Source organism: Gracilinanus agilis, chromosome 4 (genome assembly GCF_016433145.1).
Source record: "Gracilinanus agilis isolate LMUSP501 chromosome 4, AgileGrace, whole genome shotgun sequence".
Taxonomy (NCBI): Eukaryota; Metazoa; Chordata; class Mammalia; order Didelphimorphia; family Didelphidae; genus Gracilinanus; species Gracilinanus agilis.
The window spans coordinates 464,572,812-464,592,708 of record NC_058133.1 but is presented as its reverse complement, the minus strand read 5'-3'; the positions used below and the strand labels follow the sequence as shown (position 1 = coordinate 464,592,708).

Here is a 19,897-nt window from a genome sequence, read left to right as displayed (position 1 = left end):
TGTATAATATTGAGAAGCTGAAGCAGCTTCTCTCTCTTCATAAGTCAGAGAAGAAGCAGGCCTTCTCACAGTTAGTCTCCCTTCACTCCAATCCAGATTGTTCCCTTAGTTGACAAAAACTGTTCTTCAGCTCCCTCACTGGTAAAGAGGGGAAAAGCTCTCAGTAAATACACACTTCTCAGTTTAATATGTATCTCAGCTCAAATAAATAGTATCTAAAGTCTAAAGTCACTAAAATCATCTTTTTCTCTCAGAGGAAAGACCCAGTAACCTGCTCTCAAGAGGAAATCCAAGAGATAGGCCTAGAACTCTCCAACTGTCTCTCCTTTATCTTAGGCCTCTTAAAGTGACCACTGCAAATTCTGTGTGTCTTCCCTCTTAAAGGGGACAGCGTAAAAGTGGACAAACCCTTTCTCTCACCTGAAACCTGTTCTTAATGAAAGCTAAATAAATTCTTATCACAACATTCTCCTCTGTGATTTGTTGGGAGACCCGTCTCCCCAATGAATCAATTAACCCTAACTTAAACTTATTCTAAAATTAAAACAGGGAAAGTTAAATAGAAAAGAAAAAAAGTAAAACATCTTGCAAAATGCAAGTCACATATTTCATACATATATTTACAGTTACAAATATTTACAATTACAAAAATAACATTTCTAACCTATACTTTTACAAAAACAAAACTAATAATTCAAATTCAACTTGGCTACCATGTAAAAACCTTGCAACAATATTAAATACACATTATTACATTATTCACATATAATAACATTCTCTGAGGTGTGACATTTTCTTTAATATTTAAAGTATTTATTATTTTATTGATTTATTATGCATTATTTTATTTCCTTATTATTACTGTTTAATTATTATTTTCTATGTTAATGATTTTTAAAGACATCCTAACAAATTATATGTAATATTCATTCAATTTTAAAAATCAAACCTTTATGTACAAAAATCAAACCTTTCATTTAAATGTAAAGTTCAGTGTCCTTGAAAAAATCCAGTCTTTATAGTCCTTGATAGTACAGTGTCCTTGCAAATAATCTCTAGTTGCAGTCCATTGTCCTTGAAAATAATCCAGTTGCCTAGTTGTCCAGTTGTTCATTCTTGATTCTTAACTTCAACTGATGGTACTCTTTACATTCTTCATGGTAACTTTTTGACTTCAAATGTTCCTGAGATTCCTACAACTTTCATTGAGCCTATTGAATTAGTTTGGATCAAGTGTAGTCATTAAAACTGATCTCGATGCCCCAGTATCCAAAAGATAATCATAAATAGTATTTCCAATTTTTAAAGTGACATGAGGTTCCATGCTGTTCAGGGGAGAATGAATTGGAATAATTGGTACTAATGTCTCTGAGTCTGGAAAATGAAATTTTTCAGTTATCTGATTCTACAGTCCTTTCTCCCCTGTTACATCTTCGTAATGGACCATGTGCTCCTTTCTGGGATTCTTCTCTTTGAGTATATTTACCTTTTGAGTTTATTTCTTAGATATGTCTGATTCCTAATATATTGCAATAATTCATGTGCTTGATCTTGGTTAATACTTTGGTTGTTTCCATTTCTAAAATTGCCTTGGTTGTAACTGTTGCCATTTCTAAAATTGTTGTTCCTAAAATTGTTTCTGAAATTGCCCCTATTATTGCTAAAATTGCTGAAGATTTGGCTCCAGCATCTTCAATTATGCATTATATGTCCCTTTTTTGCCACACATATAGCATGTTGGTGCTTGGTTATTGTATTGCCTTCAATTCATAAATTGTCTTTGATCCCTGACAGCAACTAATGCAACAACAGACGTCCCTCCTTTCTCAACTTTATCCAGTTTGCTTTATGTCCTTATTTTTTTCCTGAATTCTTCTATTTCTGTATTATCATCATTTTGTTTTTCCTGATTCCCTGTCTACATATGCATAGCAACTCATCTTAATTCGTCTAGGTCTATCTCCATCCAGTTGGGACAGTGAAGTTTGAAATAATTTTTAACTGCCATGAAGCAGTTCTTTACAAACTATCTGCACAGGTGGTGAATGTCCCTTTCTCTAGAAATGTCTAGGTCTGTGTATCTTTCCCCATGCTCTATTAATCTATCTATTAATGTAGATGGGTTCTCCCCAATTTCTTGCCTTAATTTTTCAAACATGCTCCAGGTCCCCAGCCTGCTTGAGCATGCCTTCAATGCATTCAAAACAGATTGCCTCGCTTAATTGCTCATAATGTAATGGATTATTTACATCCCATTTCAGGTCCATTTGAGGTCATCATGCAGCTCCCCACTCTTCATGTGTTATTTTAATTATTTTCTCCTCCCTTTTAGTTAAAAGTTCATCCATTAAAAATTCAAAGTCTAACCATGTGGGCTTGCACTGTTTGCAGATTCTCTATTTTCTTCCAAATCTGCAGGTGTGAATGGTCTTTTATCTAACATTTACTAATTTATGTTCAGGGGTAAACATTGGTACCTCATGAAGAGGGAAAAAAGTAGTATCATTCTTTTTTGGTTCAGCTGTTATGGTGGAATCAGTTGTTGTCTTTGGAGGTTTGGTAGAATTAGGTTTGAGAAATTTAGTTATAATCTCATTTTGTTTCGAGACTATTTCAGTTAATTATGTAATGAACTCTTCCAAATATGCTAGCCTGACTTCTGTTTGATTGTTATCTAGTTCTCTTTTCTTCTTAGCTAACATTTTACCAACTATTTAATATAGTTGGTATCCCAGTACGAATTCCAGTAATATGACAACTGCCACTAATGGTATTAATTTGAAAATGTCTTGCACTATGAGATTCTTTAATATCCCAGTGAAGGATCTGGGCAAAGGCAGGTGCTGAAGGTAGGATGGAATACCTTCTTGAATCAGTTGAGCCATAATATCCACTACCATGGTCTCTTGTTTGCTTTTTTCTATTACTGAGTACTGTACAAAAGATTGCAGGTATTACAAATCCTTTTGGCTCACCAAGCTGGTGCTGTGGATGGCCTTTCACTGAACCTTCTGGTGGTTCCTTGACGAGATATGAAGGAAATGTCTTGGTTTTTGTCCATCTGATTCATGGTCTCCCTGGGGCCTGTCTCTTGGTGCTCTCAGGAATGGATTGGCCTGGGGGCCCCAATGGTGGCTCGGCTCAGGGGCTCTGGACTTGGGCTGCATACATAGACAAATAATCAAAATACTAAATAAATACAATGTTATGTAAAAATTTTAGCATTTAGCAAAAAAGCACAAGCAAATGAATGAACTCAAAAGTGAGGTTGCCACTTTAGTGCATGTGCCATGTTGGTTCTTCTAACCTTGTTCTGCAATACTGCTTGTTCCATATTTCCTTAAATGCTTCATAAATTTTTTTTAATTCTGTGGTGAAAAAATTAACATTGTTCTTCTCCTCTTCTTGTTTTCACAGAGTTTAAAAATTCTACGAAATGTGAAAAAGAGTAAGTTTAAATAGTTTTTATCATTGAATATTAGGTATTTCTGTTCCTAGGTAGAGCTAAAACTTCAGGTACAATTAGAAGTGATTCCAGGCCCTGTGCTTTGGATTGCTAATTCTGGATTTGTCTGTATTTGTTTGGCCTTAGAAAGGGAAATGCAGGAGAAATTTCCTGTTCAATAGAGAAGAATAATTGTTTTTATAATATTTGGCTTTAAACCCATCCTAGGATGCTCTAACATAAGAATGTTATTTAAAACTCCCAGCAATCTAACCTCAGATGTGTTTTTTTAAAACAGTCATAGCAAAGCATATTGTGAACCAAATGTGTTGTTTTTATGAAATAGGCTATGCACTGACAAGTTTTCAAATTTCACAAAGTATTATTAGCAGCAAGGGTCTGTTGTTTACCATTGTGCTAAAATGTAGTGAAAATAAAACCCACAGGATCCTGCATGTGGGAAATTCCCTATACAAGCATATATCTTCTATACATTTCTAAATCACAACTATAAATACCTGGGCAAACTTGACAAAACATGAGTATATGCTGATCAATAAATTCAGTTAACCCTAACCCCAAATTTCTTTGGTTTTATACTAGCTGCTCTTTAGTAGGGGTGCACAATGTGACAAAGCCTTGATACTTAAGCTCAGGATAAGATTCAAAGTATGATTATACTCCATGAATGTTCTTGTCTGAAAAACTGATACTGGTAATCTAAAATTAGGACACTTTCTTTCTCCTCCCCCCAACCTCCCTGGCTAGTTCTGGAGATGCCATGCATTGTTAATTTAGCACTTAAACATTTTAAATTATAGAATGAATCCTAAAAAAAGACAAATTTTTAAGTATTCAAAGAATAGGAAAGGTTTTTATAACAAACTATAAACTGCTAGGTAGAGTTTGTTTTTTTGGGCATAACATACACAAAAAATAGCATAGTAGTTTAAAAAACTGCATATTCTATCAGTCATCAAAAAATTTATGTGATCTATAACAGACAAGTTACAGTTTCCAAGATTAAAGATAATCTTACATTATTTATATTCTAAGTGTAGCTTTTCTTTTTAAAAAAGGTACCATCATAAGACTAAACTCTATAGTACACATGCTAAAAGAGGAAGTTTCACCTCAGAACTAGCAAGGATTCATTTTTCAGTGACCTAGTTTCAGGGCTTCATCATCATAAACCCCCACAGAGGTGTTCTGTGCACACATCCCAGAGCTGAGTAATCAACGGTATCCAGGGCACATAAGACTAAATGGGGACACAAAGACTTTGCCTCAGATACAAAAGGGGAATTGCCAGATCTACATCTCCTTCTATCCCTTTCTCTCTTTGTGCTGGGGCCCTAAAGCAGGCCCTAAGAACAATTATTCACTTCTAATTATAAAAAGTTGGAGTACAAGCATAAGGGCAGATCCCCAAGGAGGAGTATTTTGGGGTCCCCAGGGGCTTTTACCACACAGCTTTCCTATATTTGCTGAATTAAGAAGTGCCTTGGTCTTATTAATAAACACATTTAAAAAACTTTTTTATGGTAGATTATTCCAACAGTGATGGCTAATTAAACTGTTTTATTCTGACTTTTTTAAGCTTCCGTTTCAGAGGATGTTTTCTGATCTTGTTTATAAATTCTAAAAGTATACTCTATTACATACAGATTCTCAAGCACCAATTACTATAAATTTTAAGTTCCTTCATGTTTAATTTTGAGTCCCTTTGGGCCTGCCCCCAAATAAGAACCTCTTTTTAGTTAAGAGGATGATTCTAGCTTCTCAGATTATTTACAGAACAGAGCTAATTCATGGCCAGAGAAGAAGCTTTCTAGGCCCTGGCCATTGCCTCAGATTCTTTGTTGATGACTCATTGATGATTTAGGTAAACCTTGGAGGAAAGAATTTTCCCCCAAACTAAATTGGCATCACAATTACACAAGATGAGAAAATACTTATCACATTAAAATAATGATAAAAGTAAAGGGTCAATTCATTACCTTGCACTTGGGCCTTGACCTCATAGGGTTTATTACAGTTTATCATGAACAAGTAGTATGTCTATGGTATTTTTTGCTGCCCTCCATGTGCACATAAAACATAAGGTTGAAAATTGATGTTTAGACTTCTAAACTATTGTTTTATTTTTAAAATCTATATAACCCATAGTTACTATTTTCACTTCAAGATAGTGCCTTGTATACAGTTTATATTAAGCTATTTTTGCAGATTGCTATAAAAAATACATGAGGGTAAGGCACCAAAAAGAAGTTTTAGGCAGTGTTAGGTGGGCATATGTCAATATGGAAGAGCAAGAAGTGTGAGCTACATAACTAAAATGGGATAAAAAAATCTTATCTAGTCAGAAGGACTTCCTGGGAACAATGGACTTAGAAAAAAAAGAGTTCTGGATGATGAGAAATACATATTCTGGCAAATGGAATCAATCACTGCAAATAGAAAGAATAAACAAAAATAGTCCCTGTCTTAAAAGACTATAACATTCAAATGGAGGCAACAATAATAATACATATACATGTGTATGTACACGCCTATGTACATATATGTATATATGTTAAAACATGGCATACAGAGAGTAATAGAAAGCAGACCTAGGAAAAGGTCTCCCCCTCTAGGGTAGGGGCAAGAAAAGGCCAGCTGCATGAAGTGGAGGGAGAGCATCCCAGGATAGGGGACAGCAGGGTCAAAGGCGTGAATAATGGAGATGGAATGTCATCCTGTATGAGAAATAAGAAGTAGGACAGTATGACTATAGCAGGGTGATGGTAGGGGTTGGGAAGGCATGTAAAATATAAGAAGGCATGTAAAATATAAGAAGACACGAAAGATAGGAAGGGAACATGTCAAGAGCTTTAAAAGACAAGTTTATTGACTTGGGGAGAGGGGAGATATGGTTTGATTTAGCTTTAGGAAAATCCTTTGGTCTATGGAGAGAAAACAGTGAGATTTCCTATGGAGGAATGAATACAGAAAGTAACAAATGTAGTCCCTAGGAACAAAGTAGGGTGGAGTTCAAAATATTGAATTTTGAAAATCAAAGTTAGATTTTTAAATTCTCAAATGATAAAACAGATGCATTACAAATGTTTTATTCCTAGAACTGTTTTTTTTTGTAATGCTTAGTTTTTACTAACCTCACTGCAATTAAATTAGCTTGTTTTTGTTGAATTAGAAGATTTTGTGGTTTTAATCTAATAAGCAGACATTTTGCTCTACATATAATGATGATACATATCTTCTTGGGCCTGTAATAATATACCTTTTACTTTGGTTCCATAAGGAAAGATTATTGGTAACTAAGGCTGTAGAGAATTGTTTTTAATGACTGAACTATAGACAGGAAATCTATACTGTAGTCTAAAGAACAATTTATCCATTTCTTTTCCTAAAACCTTTCCTATTATTTCCAGGTATCTCATTGCAACCAGTCAAACCATCAGAATCTGTACAATCAAACCACTCAAACTCCTTTTTGAACTTTGGTAGGTGTTATTTTTTTAAGCTTTGGCCATAAGGGCTTTGTATTTTAAATTTGTCTCAGTGACAGAGAATTTTTGTGTAAATCCATTCCACCCTATTGATATTTATCCCATGATTTTTAGACTTCTGTTGACTTTTTTTTTTTTAAACCCTTACCTTCTGCCTTGGGAGTCAATACTGTATATTGGCTCCAAGGCAGAAGAGTGGTAAGGTAGGAAATGGGGGTCAAGTGACTTGCCCAAGGTCACACAGCTGGGAAGTGTCTGAGGCCAGATTTGAACCTAGGACCTCCCATCTCTAGGCCTGGCTTTCAATCCACTGAGCTACCCAGCTGCCCCCTTTCTGTTGACTCTTAACTTACTCAAGGATGAACTGCTCTACACATTTTGGAATCTAACACTAGGCAACAAAATTATTTTGTTGGCATTTGTCATATATAAAATACAAAATGCACATATGTATATGTATCACAAAGTACATATCTATCTGTCTAGTATGAAGTGGATACAACTAAAGAAAGGGGAATATAGGTTTTATAATTTTATAATTAAAAGAACTCCAGTTCAAGGCTGGCTAAAATAAAGTTAAAATAATTTCCAAGTACAATGAAAATAAAAAGAGTTGCTGTGACTTGATCTTGGGCAAGTCATGGAAAAGCAGAAGATAAAGTAAAACTTCAGTATCTTAAAAAATGCTAAAGGAATTATTCACTCAATTATAAACATTACAGATCTATAATTGTGTAGTGATCATCTAGCATTATTTCAAACATCCTATTTGTTATATTCCTGGTACTTATAGTACCACGGTAGACTGTCATTTAGTTGTAATGATTATGGCAATTAATGGAGATTAGTACTACTAAAGGATATTATTAACCAAAAAGCTTAGTATAATTCCAAAAGTACGTAAGACATTTTATGGATAAAAGTAACTAGCATACAAGCCTATAAAAACTTGAATGACTCCTCTCTATCCTGATACTTTATTTTCATTAAGAATCTCTCACAACTAAAATGTTTTTATTTTGTACCTTATATTTTTATCTTTGAATCTTTTGGCATCTCAACTTAAATAACTCAAAAGAATAGTTAGGCAATTCCTTCAAAGGATTCAAAGGAAAATTCTACTCTGATGCCTCATTGTGATGTACGAGTAACTCTGTTTTTAAAAGCTCTGTTAGGGGAGTATAAGCTCTAGCCATGTCAGAAAGGGTTTGAGTAAGGGCCCAATAATAGATGTGTCACTAAAGTCCAACCTAGTGAAGTCAGAGAAGTTCTATGATACAAGTGTCATCAACATTTGATGATTTTTTGGGGGGCCATCATAATTTATAAAACTGTCTAGGTGTGCAGGGTATGTTTCATTCCATTCAAATTAGCACTTCATATCTTTCACTGGCACTCATACAGTAATTTCCCAAGTTGTTCCCTACTCTCTCTATATCCTCTATAGAGCAATCAAACTAATATTCCTAAAATGCAGATCTGACTCAAAAATTTTTAATTTATTTCCTATGTACTGCCTCTAGGATAAAGTTTAAAATTCTCAGCCCAGCATTTAAAAAAAAAACCCAAACCGTTACCTTCTGTATTAGAATCAATAAGGCAAAAAAGAGAGGTAAAGGGTAGGCAATGGAGGCTAAGTGACTTGCCCGGGATCATATAGCTAGGAAGTGTCCAAGGCCAAATCTGAACCCAGAACCTGGCTCTCTATCCATAGAGCCTAACATTTAAAGCTCCTTTAAAATACTTTTCCTATATTTAAAGGAGCTAGAATACATAAAAATGATCTTTAGGGTTCCTTCTATCACTCAAATTCTTTTATAATTTTAAGGAAAACATCTGCTTCAAAGTATAAAAACCCAATGAGCTAAGAGTTACAATATGGCTGGCTCCATTTGCAAGTTCTCTCTAACTTAAAACTAGCTGGGTTATATATCCCCAGTTTTCTAACCTCTCAGAAGGTCGGGCCTCCTTCCTTCAACTCTTGGGCTTATAGGTCTAGAACCAAGATGTCTTTAGACCAAGGTTGCCACCTGCTGACCAATGTGGAGAACTGTCTGATCTAACATTGTTCCCCTATTTCCCTTCCCTATCAAGGAGATTATAATCCGCTTTTCTCCATGTTTCCTGTTCATAGGGAAGGCATTCAGAGATTCTTTCACACCTACACTCACTCTCTTTACCCACTTCTACCACCATCAGCAAAGGTAATTTCAGTTTGTTTTCCTAAAATGTGGGTCCGACCACATCACCTTCCATTTTCCCCCACTGAATAAACCATAAAATCCCTTGGATAGCCTCCAGGATCAAATACAAAATTCTGTTTAGTGTTCAAAGCTCTTCATAATCTAGCCCTACTCCTATCTTTCCAGTCTTCTTTCACCTTATTTTCTGTCTTATCCTTTTTTTTTTAAATTCCCAACCTTCTGTTTTAGAATCAATATCATATATTGGTTCTAGTTAGGCAATAGGGATTAAGTGACTTGTCCAGGGTAGTTACATAGCTATGGAAGTGTCTGAGGCCAGATTTGAACTGAGGACTTCCTGTCACCAAACTGCCCTATCAAATTTTCTTAAAAACAATGACAATGGCCTCCTTGCTGTTCCTCAGACAAGACATTCCATCTCCCTGGATGTCCCCCATGCCTTGAATGTTTTCCTTCTTCATCTCTGCCTACTGGCTTCTCCAAGCTCTGATTTCATGTCTTGACTAAAATTCCGTCTTCTACAGGAAGCCTCCTCTCAGTTAATTATTTCCTATTTATCCAGTACATGACTTGTTCCTATTTGTTTGTTTGCTTGTCTCCCCCAATGACTGTAAGCTCCTAGAAGGATGTCTTTGTACCCCCAATGCTGTGTTAAGTACAGATTAGGTGCTTAATGTTTATTGATCTTACACATACCCATTTCTTTCTTCTCTTCCAATTCTAGCCCCAAACCTCTCTTGCTCTTTTTTTCAATTTCTTTAGTTCTTTATATGGGGAAAATACGTGAGGCAAGGGAGAGGTAGTAGAAAGACTGGTGGTCTAGGAATCAGGAGTACCTGTATGCAAGTACCATTCGTGACATAAACTAGCTAATTACAGACATATCTGTTTAACTTCTCAGTGCTCCAAGGCAACTAAACTGACTGCTAATTATATACTAGTCTCTGTCTAAATCACTAGAAAGAGTACAAGAATTCCCTACATGGATTAGATCATGGGTCTAGGCCAGTGATGAGCAAACTTTTTAAAGAGGGGGCCAAAGGAAAGGAAATGCTTATCTTGTCAGTGTTTCTAAGGCAACTCTTTCAAAGTTTCATTGTATTGTATCATACTCATTGTATTTGTCAGATTAGGAATAACGTTGTAAGGCTGGATAGAACATTTCAGGCCTCCCCGCCCCCAATCTGGCCCGTGGGCCATAGTTTGCTCATCACTGGTCTAGGCCATAAACCACCAAAAAAGCCTATCTATCTATCTATGATTACACAGTGAATAATTCTCCAAGATAGGGATTTAAACCAGACCTCTAAACTTTCCAAGTATTCCAATTAACCCAAAGAGCATCTCAAAACCCATTTATAAAGTAAAGGCTTCCTAGAGAAAATTACATTTAACATGGCATTAAAAAAATAAATTTCTATGTAATATCAAGTTTGATCTTTATCTGAAGCAGAAATTTCTTAGTATTTGAGGAGAGCAGTGATTGAAGAATATGACATCTGGTTTTGTAGCATTTCATTAACCAGAAATCTCTTAATAAATATTAATACTAAAATCCTTAAATGGTTTCCTAATAATGTATGAAATTATTTGGATTTTAATTTTTACTTAAAGTTTCTGTCTTTAAGTTTATTATGCTTATCAAAATATATCCAATGAATGAAAGCTCTAATAGAATTTAAATATATCATGAGTTCTATTAGAAAAGTTTTCAGAGATCATTTAATTCAGTCCACTATCAGATGCATGAAAAGTAGCTGATATACTTTAAGGAAGTGGGAACTAGATACCTTATTAGGAAGCTTATTCCATCTGGAGGCAGGAATCTTTCCTGATAAGAAGCCAAAAATTTCCTTCCTATAATCTTCCAAAACGGTTCTAGTTTTTTTTAGAGCCATAGAGAATAACTCAATTTCCTCTTCCACATGAAATACAATAGTAAGAATTCAAAACTATTTTGTCCTTTATGGTTTTCTTTTCTTTTTTTTTTTTTAAACTCTTGCCGTAGAATTGATACTATGTTTTGGTTCCAAGGGAGAAGAGTGATGAGGGTGAGGGCTAGGGAACTGAGGTTAAGTGATTTGCCCTGGGTCACACAGCTAGGAAGTCTAAGGCCACATTTGAACCCAAGACTACCTGCTGTCTCCAGGCCTAGCTCTCTATCCACTGAAACACCTCACTGCCCCTAAACTTATGGTTTTCTTTACGATAATCTAGTGAAATCTGGTTATAGATTGAGAAATAGCACCAATGAAGTAGTGACTTCTACATAAATGCATGGCAGATAAGTATCAGAGATGGGTCTCAAAACTGGATCTTCTAGTTATGAATCCAGGGCTTATTGACTTGCCAATGATTTTCAAATCTACTTATTCAACTCTAAGTTTCTCCCCTAACCACCAGTGTTGCATCTCCATTTGCCTAAGGGACACCTCAAACTCGACTTATTCAAAACCAAACTCCTTAACCCACCACCCCCTTTCCCTCCCCTCTACAATCTTTCCTATTACTAATACTTCTCCCTATTTCCCCACATCAAATCTACTGCTTAGTCCTCTCAATTCTACCTTTATTATTTATATTTTTACATGCCTACTTCTCCATGACTCTGTTACCACTTTGGCGCACCCTCAGCACTTTAGGACTGGACTACTGCACTAGTCTGCTAGGTGACCTATGAGATACAAGTCTCTCCCCATTTCAATCCATCCTCCAAGTTAGTCACTTAATCACAAAAGTGATCTCACTAAAGCCCAGGTCTGACCATGTCACCTCCTACTCAATAAACTATCACCTCACAGACCCCCTTGTTAAAAAATATCTATAGCTGCTCTTTTTGTAGTGGCAAAGAATTGTAAATTGAGAGGATCTCCATCAACTGGGGAATGGCTGAACAAACTGTGGTACATGTTGGTAATGGAAAACTATTGTGCTATAAGAAATAATAAGCAAGATGATATCAGAAAAAGCTGGAAAGATCTGTAGTAACTGATGCAAAGTGAAATAAGCAGAACTGGAATAACATTGTGCATAATAAAAGCAATATTAGACAATGATTATCTGTGACAACCATGAAGGACTTATGACAGGTAATGCTGTTCACCTCCAGAGAAAGAACTGTTGGAGTCATCTTTCACATCAGTGTATTTTTGGTTTTCTTTTGGGGTTTTGGTTATGTATGACTTTGCTCTTACAAAATGATCAATATGGAAGTGTGTTTTGGACGATAATAAAAACAAACTTAAAAAATCCCAAAAAACTATCACCTCCAGGTTAAAATGCTATTTGGTGTTTCAAAGCCCTTCAAAATCTAGTCTTTCCTCCTTCCTTTGACTGGCCTCCTAGCTATTTCTCACACCAAATGCTCCATGTATTCTGATTCTAGGCATTTCCACCAAAATCTGGAATTTTGTACCTCAACTCAGCCTCTTGGCTTCAAATCCCAGATACAATTCCACCTTTTACAAGCAGCTTTTCCAGATTCCCCTTAATGCTGATGCCTTCCCTCTGCTGATTATCTCATTTATTCTGTCTAGATATTGTTTCACCATGGATCTTTGCATGCTGTCTCCCTCATTAGACTGTGAGCTCCTTGGCAGCAGGGACTGTTTTTTGCCTTATATCCCCAGTGCTTAGCATAGTGTCTGGCACACTGCAGGAATTTAATAAATTGACTATGTTCCCCCAGTCTTCTTTTTTTCCCCAGGTTAACTATGCCCAATTCCTTTAATGACTATCACCTGACATGTTTTGTCTTGTGATTGTCCATTTGCACTGGCTGTCCCATTAGAATGCTCTGTCTTTCTCCTCATAGAATCTCTAGTTTTCTTCAAGAATTAGCCCCTGTGTCACTGTCTGCAGAAAGCTTTTCCTTCCCACCTTCTTTAACTGCTTTTGCCTTTATCTAGAATTAGGAAGAACTGAATTCAAATTCAGCCTCAAGACATTTAAAAGTTGTGTGACCCTAGGTGAATCACTTACCCTCTCTTGCCTTGGGTTTTCTTATCTATAAAATGGAGATAATGATACAACTATGTTCCAAGGTGGTTAAGATTAAATGAGAGGATATTTGTAAAGTGCTTAGTGCTATATAAATGTCTGCTATTGCATATACCAAAGTATATATATTTTCTTCCGTTACAACACAGGTCAAGGACTGCTTGAGAGGCAGTTTGGAGTGCTTGACTTGGGAGTTAAGAAGACACTAACTGCTGCTAGGAAGTAATCTTAGTCAAGCCCCTTACTTTCTCTGGACCTCAGTTTCCTAATCTGTAAAATGAGGGGCATTGGTCTGGATTAAGGATGACAAATTCAAATAGAAAGGAGATCACTTAAGAAAGGATCCTTGAGAGTACATGGGCTTAGAAAACTACATATTAGCATTATCTATGTTTTACTGTATTTTAATTTGTTAAATATTTCCTAATAACATTTTAATTTGGTTCGGGCTGCAACAAGGAATATTGCTAGCTCCCTCTTTTGTTTGGGCTGGATGACTCCATAATTCCTTTTAGCTCTAAATCTATTAATTTATCTTTTTCTTTCTTTGTATCTACACTTTGGGTCTGGCACAATAAGGAAGTCCTCAAATACTTGCTGATTAATGATAGAGTTGCCTATTATCCTTTTAACTTCCCTACTGGACCCACTTCAGCTTGCCAGGATCCTTGCTAAAATGTACTGCTCAGAAATGAATGCAATTATTTACAGAGACAATTTAACTAAGGCAGAATAAATGGACCTATCATTTCTATTCTTTAGATATTATACTTTTATTATTGTAGCCTAAGAAGTTATAAGCTAGGGTCATATGCATATATTAAAATTTTTGAACTTTTTTTCCAGGTTTTGCAAATCGTTTTTCAAAACCAAAAGGACCAAGAAATCCACCTCCGACATGGAATATTTAATCCGATTTACAACTTGCATTCAGAAGAATGCAAATTGGCTACAATGTTCTCTTAAACTGTAAATTCCAAATTAAAACATCAAAATGTTGCCAGATGAAATAAATGTGCTCATAATCACCCTATCACCAATGATATGCTGACACAAATGGCTTTAAAACAGAAGAAATGTACAAATTTAGATATCATCTTGGGATAGTCATTTACATCTAGTTGGAAGCAACTAGTTTAAGAACTACATTTAGAGGTTTGAGAATGAATTTTTTTTTACTTCTGAAATGAAGCTATTCTTGTACATTATGTGGTAAGGTATTCAAAAACTGAATGTTAGATATTATTTCTATATTATCTGTGTGACCTTAGTAAAGTCATTCAACTTGTCTTGGTATCAGTTTTTCTTTGTCTATATTGTGAGAAAATGCATGGCTATTATTTGTGACTTTCCTCAAGTAGGACATAATTCTCTTTCTCTAAAGAAGTACTGCTAGAATACATGACACCAAATGTTATTCCTATCTCAGAGTTGCAATGACTAGTTTCACTCTATCTTTAGAATTTCAGGATTGCCAGAATTGACTATAGCCCTATAGAAAATAATCCTTATAAGGTATGGGGGCTGAGAAATACTAGATCACAGAAATTATGAAAGTAAATGTAGAAAAAATAAAATAAATTACTGTGATGCCAATTGACTTTTATTTATCTAGTAACTAAATTATTTTGACATCTGCAATCAGAAAGTGTTGTTCTTTAATTCAACAAATATTTGTTAATAATGTGTTATTCAGTCATTTTCCAGTTGTGTCTGACTCTTCTTAACCCCATTTGGGATTTTCTTGACAAAGATACTGGAATGGTTTGCCATTTTTTTCTCTAGCTCATTTTATGGATGAGAAAACTGATGCAAACAGAGCTAAGTGACTTGCCAGGATCACACAGGTAGTAAATTTCTGAGGCCAGATTTGAACTCAGATCATCCTGACTCCAGGCTCAGCACTCCCTCTACTGTACCACCAAGCTTCCCTGGGTAGTTGGCAGGACTGTGTAGAACACTATTAATTCTTTTGAAGTTAGTGAAATAACCCTATACATTCTAGGAAATCTTTCCTTTATTCCTTCTCCAATCAATCTCCAATCATACTTTCTTCTCTCATTTCTTATACTACTCTTTTGCCTTTATCATAATCTACCTACCTTGAATTATGCTTTTCTGTGTAGCTCTTACTCTCCCTCAATTAGACAATTCCCTGAGGGTAGGAACTGTATTATTTATCTTTGTGCCTCTGTGTCTTACAACTAACTAGTGGGCACTTAATAAATGGTGAAAATGGGCTACTTCTTTACTACCTCAATTTAAGAAGTCTTCCCTGACAGCAAAGATGACATGACAGTCTCTATATCTTTAAAGTCTTGTCTCACATAATTTGTGCTCTTGCCTAACCCAAGTTAATCTCCAATTACACAAATATCTCATATTTTCCCACTTGTGGGGGCCTTTGTCTTTCTGCCTATAGATATTCTCCCCATTCTTCATGCCTCAATACTACTTCTAGTTGGAAATTAACTTTTCTTTGTTGGAAAGCTCATAGCACCTTATTTATGCAGTTCTTTTATTCCATTCTGTATTAAAATTATTTGTCAGGATGCTTTATTATTATTACTCCACATAATCTCCTTGAGGGCAGGGAGTTTTGTATCTCCTTCAGCCTAGCACAGTACATTATCTATAATAAGTCTTTAGTAAATGTTTGTTGTAGTTGAATTTATTGATTCAGAACTACTCCTTAATAAGATTAATCTAGCAGGAAGTTCTAAAATAATGCAGGTAAAGGGTTAATTAAGGCTTGGATTAAGTTGCTGTCAGTGAAAATTTAAAGATTTGCCAATCATTTCTACAGTGTGTTCAAATGATTCATTTAAATTATATTACTGACAAAAATTTGATTCATGTGCTGAGCCACTGTTTAACAAATGAACTTACTAGGAATGAGATCTGGATTTAAATCCCAGACATAAGCTACATGAACATGAGCAACTCTAAGCTCTCTGAATCTCATTTATAAAATTTATAAACATGAAAAGCAGCCTGGCCTAGTGAATAGAAGGAAGGGTCACCAACTAATAAAGAAAACCTAGTTCAATTCCCTTCTTAACACATGCAGAGCAAGGCACTTAATTCTTTAAGACTCAACAGCAGAACAATTTGCATTAGTGTTAGTAACTGTTCTTACCCAAAGCTCTATAAATCAGTGAAATCTCATGTACTCACTAAAACCCTCTAAAGCCTTCCCTTACCCAAAAGTTTGTATAATTCCCTCACAAGGTTGTGGTGAGTTAAGAGTTTTATAAAGTTTACATATGTAAATTGGAAATATATCTATTGTTGGACTAATCACAACAATATTATCATGGAGTGTCACAAAACATTTACAAGTACCCTGGATTCTTAATACTCAAATGGATCTGTAAACGCACTGATGTGAATATTTATATACAAATTTTAAATAAATGATTACTGAATTTAAATATCTAGCAGAGTTTTTGGCACTTTCAATAAGTTTAAATAATTTTTCTTAAAGTACTTTAGAGTAGTTTTCCATGAGATGAGATAAGGAAGCTGCACTCTGGAAGCTAGATATGGGTAGAGATCATTTAAAATTCTAGATCTCTGGTTTCTTCAGTATAAAGCACTTCTTTCACTAAATAAATTTTACTGACTTAACTGAGGGAAATATAGATAAAGGTGATTTGCCCAAGGTTACAAAACCAGTAAGTCAAAGGAAGGAACTGAATTTAGGTCTTCCTTACTCTATTCAGTTTAACACACTTCTCCAACTGACTAACCCCACTTAAATATCCACTTTATAATATTCATTCACTATTTAGTCATTCCTTCTTTGCTGCTTATAAACATGTATCTCTTTCTATTCTCTTTTTTTAAAACCCTTACCTTCCATCTTAGAATCCATACTGTGTATTGGTTCCAAGGCATCAGAGTGGTAAGAGCTAGGCAATGGAGGCAAGTGACTTGCCCAGGGTCACACAGCTAGGAAGTGTCTGAGGCCAGATTTGAACCTAGGATCTTCAATCTCCAGGTCTGGCTCTCTAACAACAGCCACCTACTTGCTCACAGGCTCCTCTATTCTTAAAAAACACTTACTTGATCTTATCATGTTATTATCTTGATCTCTTTCCTCCCCTTCTGAACTAAATTCCTTGAGAAAGTCCTTCTTCACATTCATTGCTTCTACTTCTCAATAAATTCTAAACTTTCTGTAATCTTGTTTTTGACCTTGTCACTTAAGTGAAATGTTTCTATTCTATGTTACCAGTTGGCAAATCTAATAGGCCTTTCCTCAGTCCTCATCTTTCTTGACCTTTCCTGCTGCCTTTTAACAGTCTCCCAACCTTTTTTAGTCTTAGGATCCCTTTATACCTTAAATATTATTGCAATGACTTCCACCAAGAGTTTTTTGTTTATGTGGGTTATATTAATTGATGCTTTCTTAGAATTTAAAATCTTAGTATTATGAAAATCGTTTTGACTTAAAAAAAATCCCTGAAAGGATCTAGATTACCCTTTCCTATTAAAATTCTGTTCCCTCTATTAGGGTTTTCATGACATGACTTTCTCTGGGTTCTCTTACCTGTCTGATAGCTCCTTCTCAGTCTCCTCTGCTGATCTTCCTCCAGGTCATGCACCCAAGGAAGGAAGGAATGAAAACAAGCATTTATTAAGTGCGTTGTGTGCCAGGCACTGTGTTAATCACTTTCTCTCATTTGATACAACCTTGGGAAGTAGGTGCTATCATCATCCCCATTTTACAATTGAGGAAAATGAGACAAATAGAGGTTTGCCCAAGGTCACACTGCTAGTTAAGTGCCTCAGGCTGGATTTGAACCCAGCTCATCGACTAGACTCAACACGCTACCATTATGCCACTTAGCTGCCTCAAGGAAGTCCTTGTCCTTTTCCCCTTCTCATCCTACATTATTTTGCTTAAACTCCTTAGTTTCCAAGAGTTCACGGATCATTTCTATGCACATAATTCTCAGATCTATTCATCCAGCCCTAATCTCTTCCAACCTCCACTAGTTAGCCCACTGGACACCTCCAACTTAACACACACAAAATAGAACTCATCTTTCACCCCTAATCTCTCCCCTCTTCCAAATTTTCCTAATAACTTGAGGGGCACCATCATCCCCCAGGCTCTTCATCCTTGACTTCTAATTCTCAGTCATCCAATCTACTGCCGAGTCTTGTCATTTCTACCTTCTAATATCTCCTCCCCATCAACTCTCTACTTTCTCTGGCTCCACCCTGGAGGGTCTCATCAGTTCACTCTAAGACTAATGGCGATAGCCTCCGAATCCCTCCCCCTTACTCAAGCTTCTCCCTACTCTCCTCAGTTACCAGTCATCTTCCCACAACAGCTCTCGCCAAACCAGCAGTTCTCCTTCCCTTCAATAAACTACAGCTCCTTAAGTTCAGGATCAAATATAAAATCCTCTTTTGGTCATTTAAAGCCCTTCACAACCTTTATTTCCAGTTTTCCTAAATTTCGTTAATCTCCAGTTACATCAGCCTATTAGTTCCAAGCAGAATACTGGCCTGCGCCTTTGCACTGACCATCTTCTATTCTGGAAATGCTCCTACCTCCACCTATTCACTCCCTTCCAGACTCAACTCAAAATCCACTTTCCACAAAGAAGTCTTTTCTTTCCCTCCCTTATAGCTTTCCATTTACATTGTATTCAGGGCGGTCCAGAAACCAGAGGGCAGATTTGAATTTTAATAACTCGCCTGTTACTTGTTATAGGTTATTTGTTACCAGTTTTTTATTAGAATGTAAGCTTATTGAAGGCAGGGACTATCTTTTTTCCTTTCTTGGCATTCCCAGTTTTTTTTTAAACCCTTGCCTTTAGTCTTAGAATCAACACTATATTGGTTCTAAGGCAGAAGAGCAGCAAGGGCTGGGCAATGAGAGTTAAATGACTTGCCCAGTCACACTGCAGGACCTCCCTCCCGTCTCTGGACTTGGCTCTCAATCCACTGAGCCACTTAGTTGCCCTAACAAGCTTATTTTTAATAGACAAAATATTCCCGGTTTATTGATACTCCAATGGTTCTGTGGGTTAACAACCTCTAGGTGGGCAGATCTCATCTTAGCTGGGATCGCTGTTCCTGTGAGACTCCACCATCCATGCCCGCAGGTGGGCGGTTGGCTGCTCCTGCCCTGACTTTTTTTTTGGCAACTTTCCAAGATAAAAGTTTTTGTTTTGTTTTTTGAGGTAAACTCACGACTATTCCAGACTGCGCCTCACTATAACAGAACGCCCCAAATAAAATGCTGTGCATGCCATCTCGGTCAACTGTTGGGAAGGTTTGTTAAATGGCTCCACCAGCCAGCTTGCCCGCCGCAAATTCCTTGGGTTACCTGACTCCCACTTCAGTTTCGAGTGGAGCCGCCGAGTCCCGTCCCGGCAAGAGGCGGAGGGTCGGGGGAAGGGTGCCCCGGGGAAAGGGACGAAGCCTTTTTACTCTTCTCTCTCTTAGGAACGTAAAAATTTACTGACACGGCCGAGAGGGAGCGGGGACGCAGAACGGCTGGTGGCCGTTAAAACCGTTGAACGCCACAACTAGACGCGAAGCGGATGGAAGACGCGAGCAAGAGCGACGCGTGACTCGGCGCACGCTTCCCTTTCGTCTTCCCTACGCTGCGCAGTTCTGGGGGCGGGAGGGGGGAGGGTGGGGGCGGGGAGCATAGCCCTGAAAACTACTACTTCCAGGAGGCAACGCGCTATTCCGAAGGCTTTACAATGGAAACT

At 36.6% G+C, this 19,897-nt stretch overlaps 1 protein-coding gene across 1 annotated transcript in view; it reads left to right on the top strand.

Moving 5' to 3' along the window:
• The window catches only part of PTPN22 (protein tyrosine phosphatase non-receptor type 22), a 99,459-nt gene extending 85,268 nt beyond the window's left edge, over nt 1-14,191 (top strand). The window contains exons 10-13 of the mRNA XM_044675521.1: nt 3,418-3,448; nt 6,877-6,948; nt 9,089-9,158; nt 14,004-14,191. Of these exons, the coding sequence (XP_044531456.1) occupies nt 3,418-3,448; nt 6,877-6,948; nt 9,089-9,158; nt 14,004-14,130 (300 nt within the window). The 3' untranslated portion in view covers nt 14,131-14,191. The remainder of the gene's footprint in view (nt 1-3,417; nt 3,449-6,876; nt 6,949-9,088; nt 9,159-14,003) is intronic.
• Nucleotides 14,192-19,897: the final 5,706 nt, after the last annotated feature.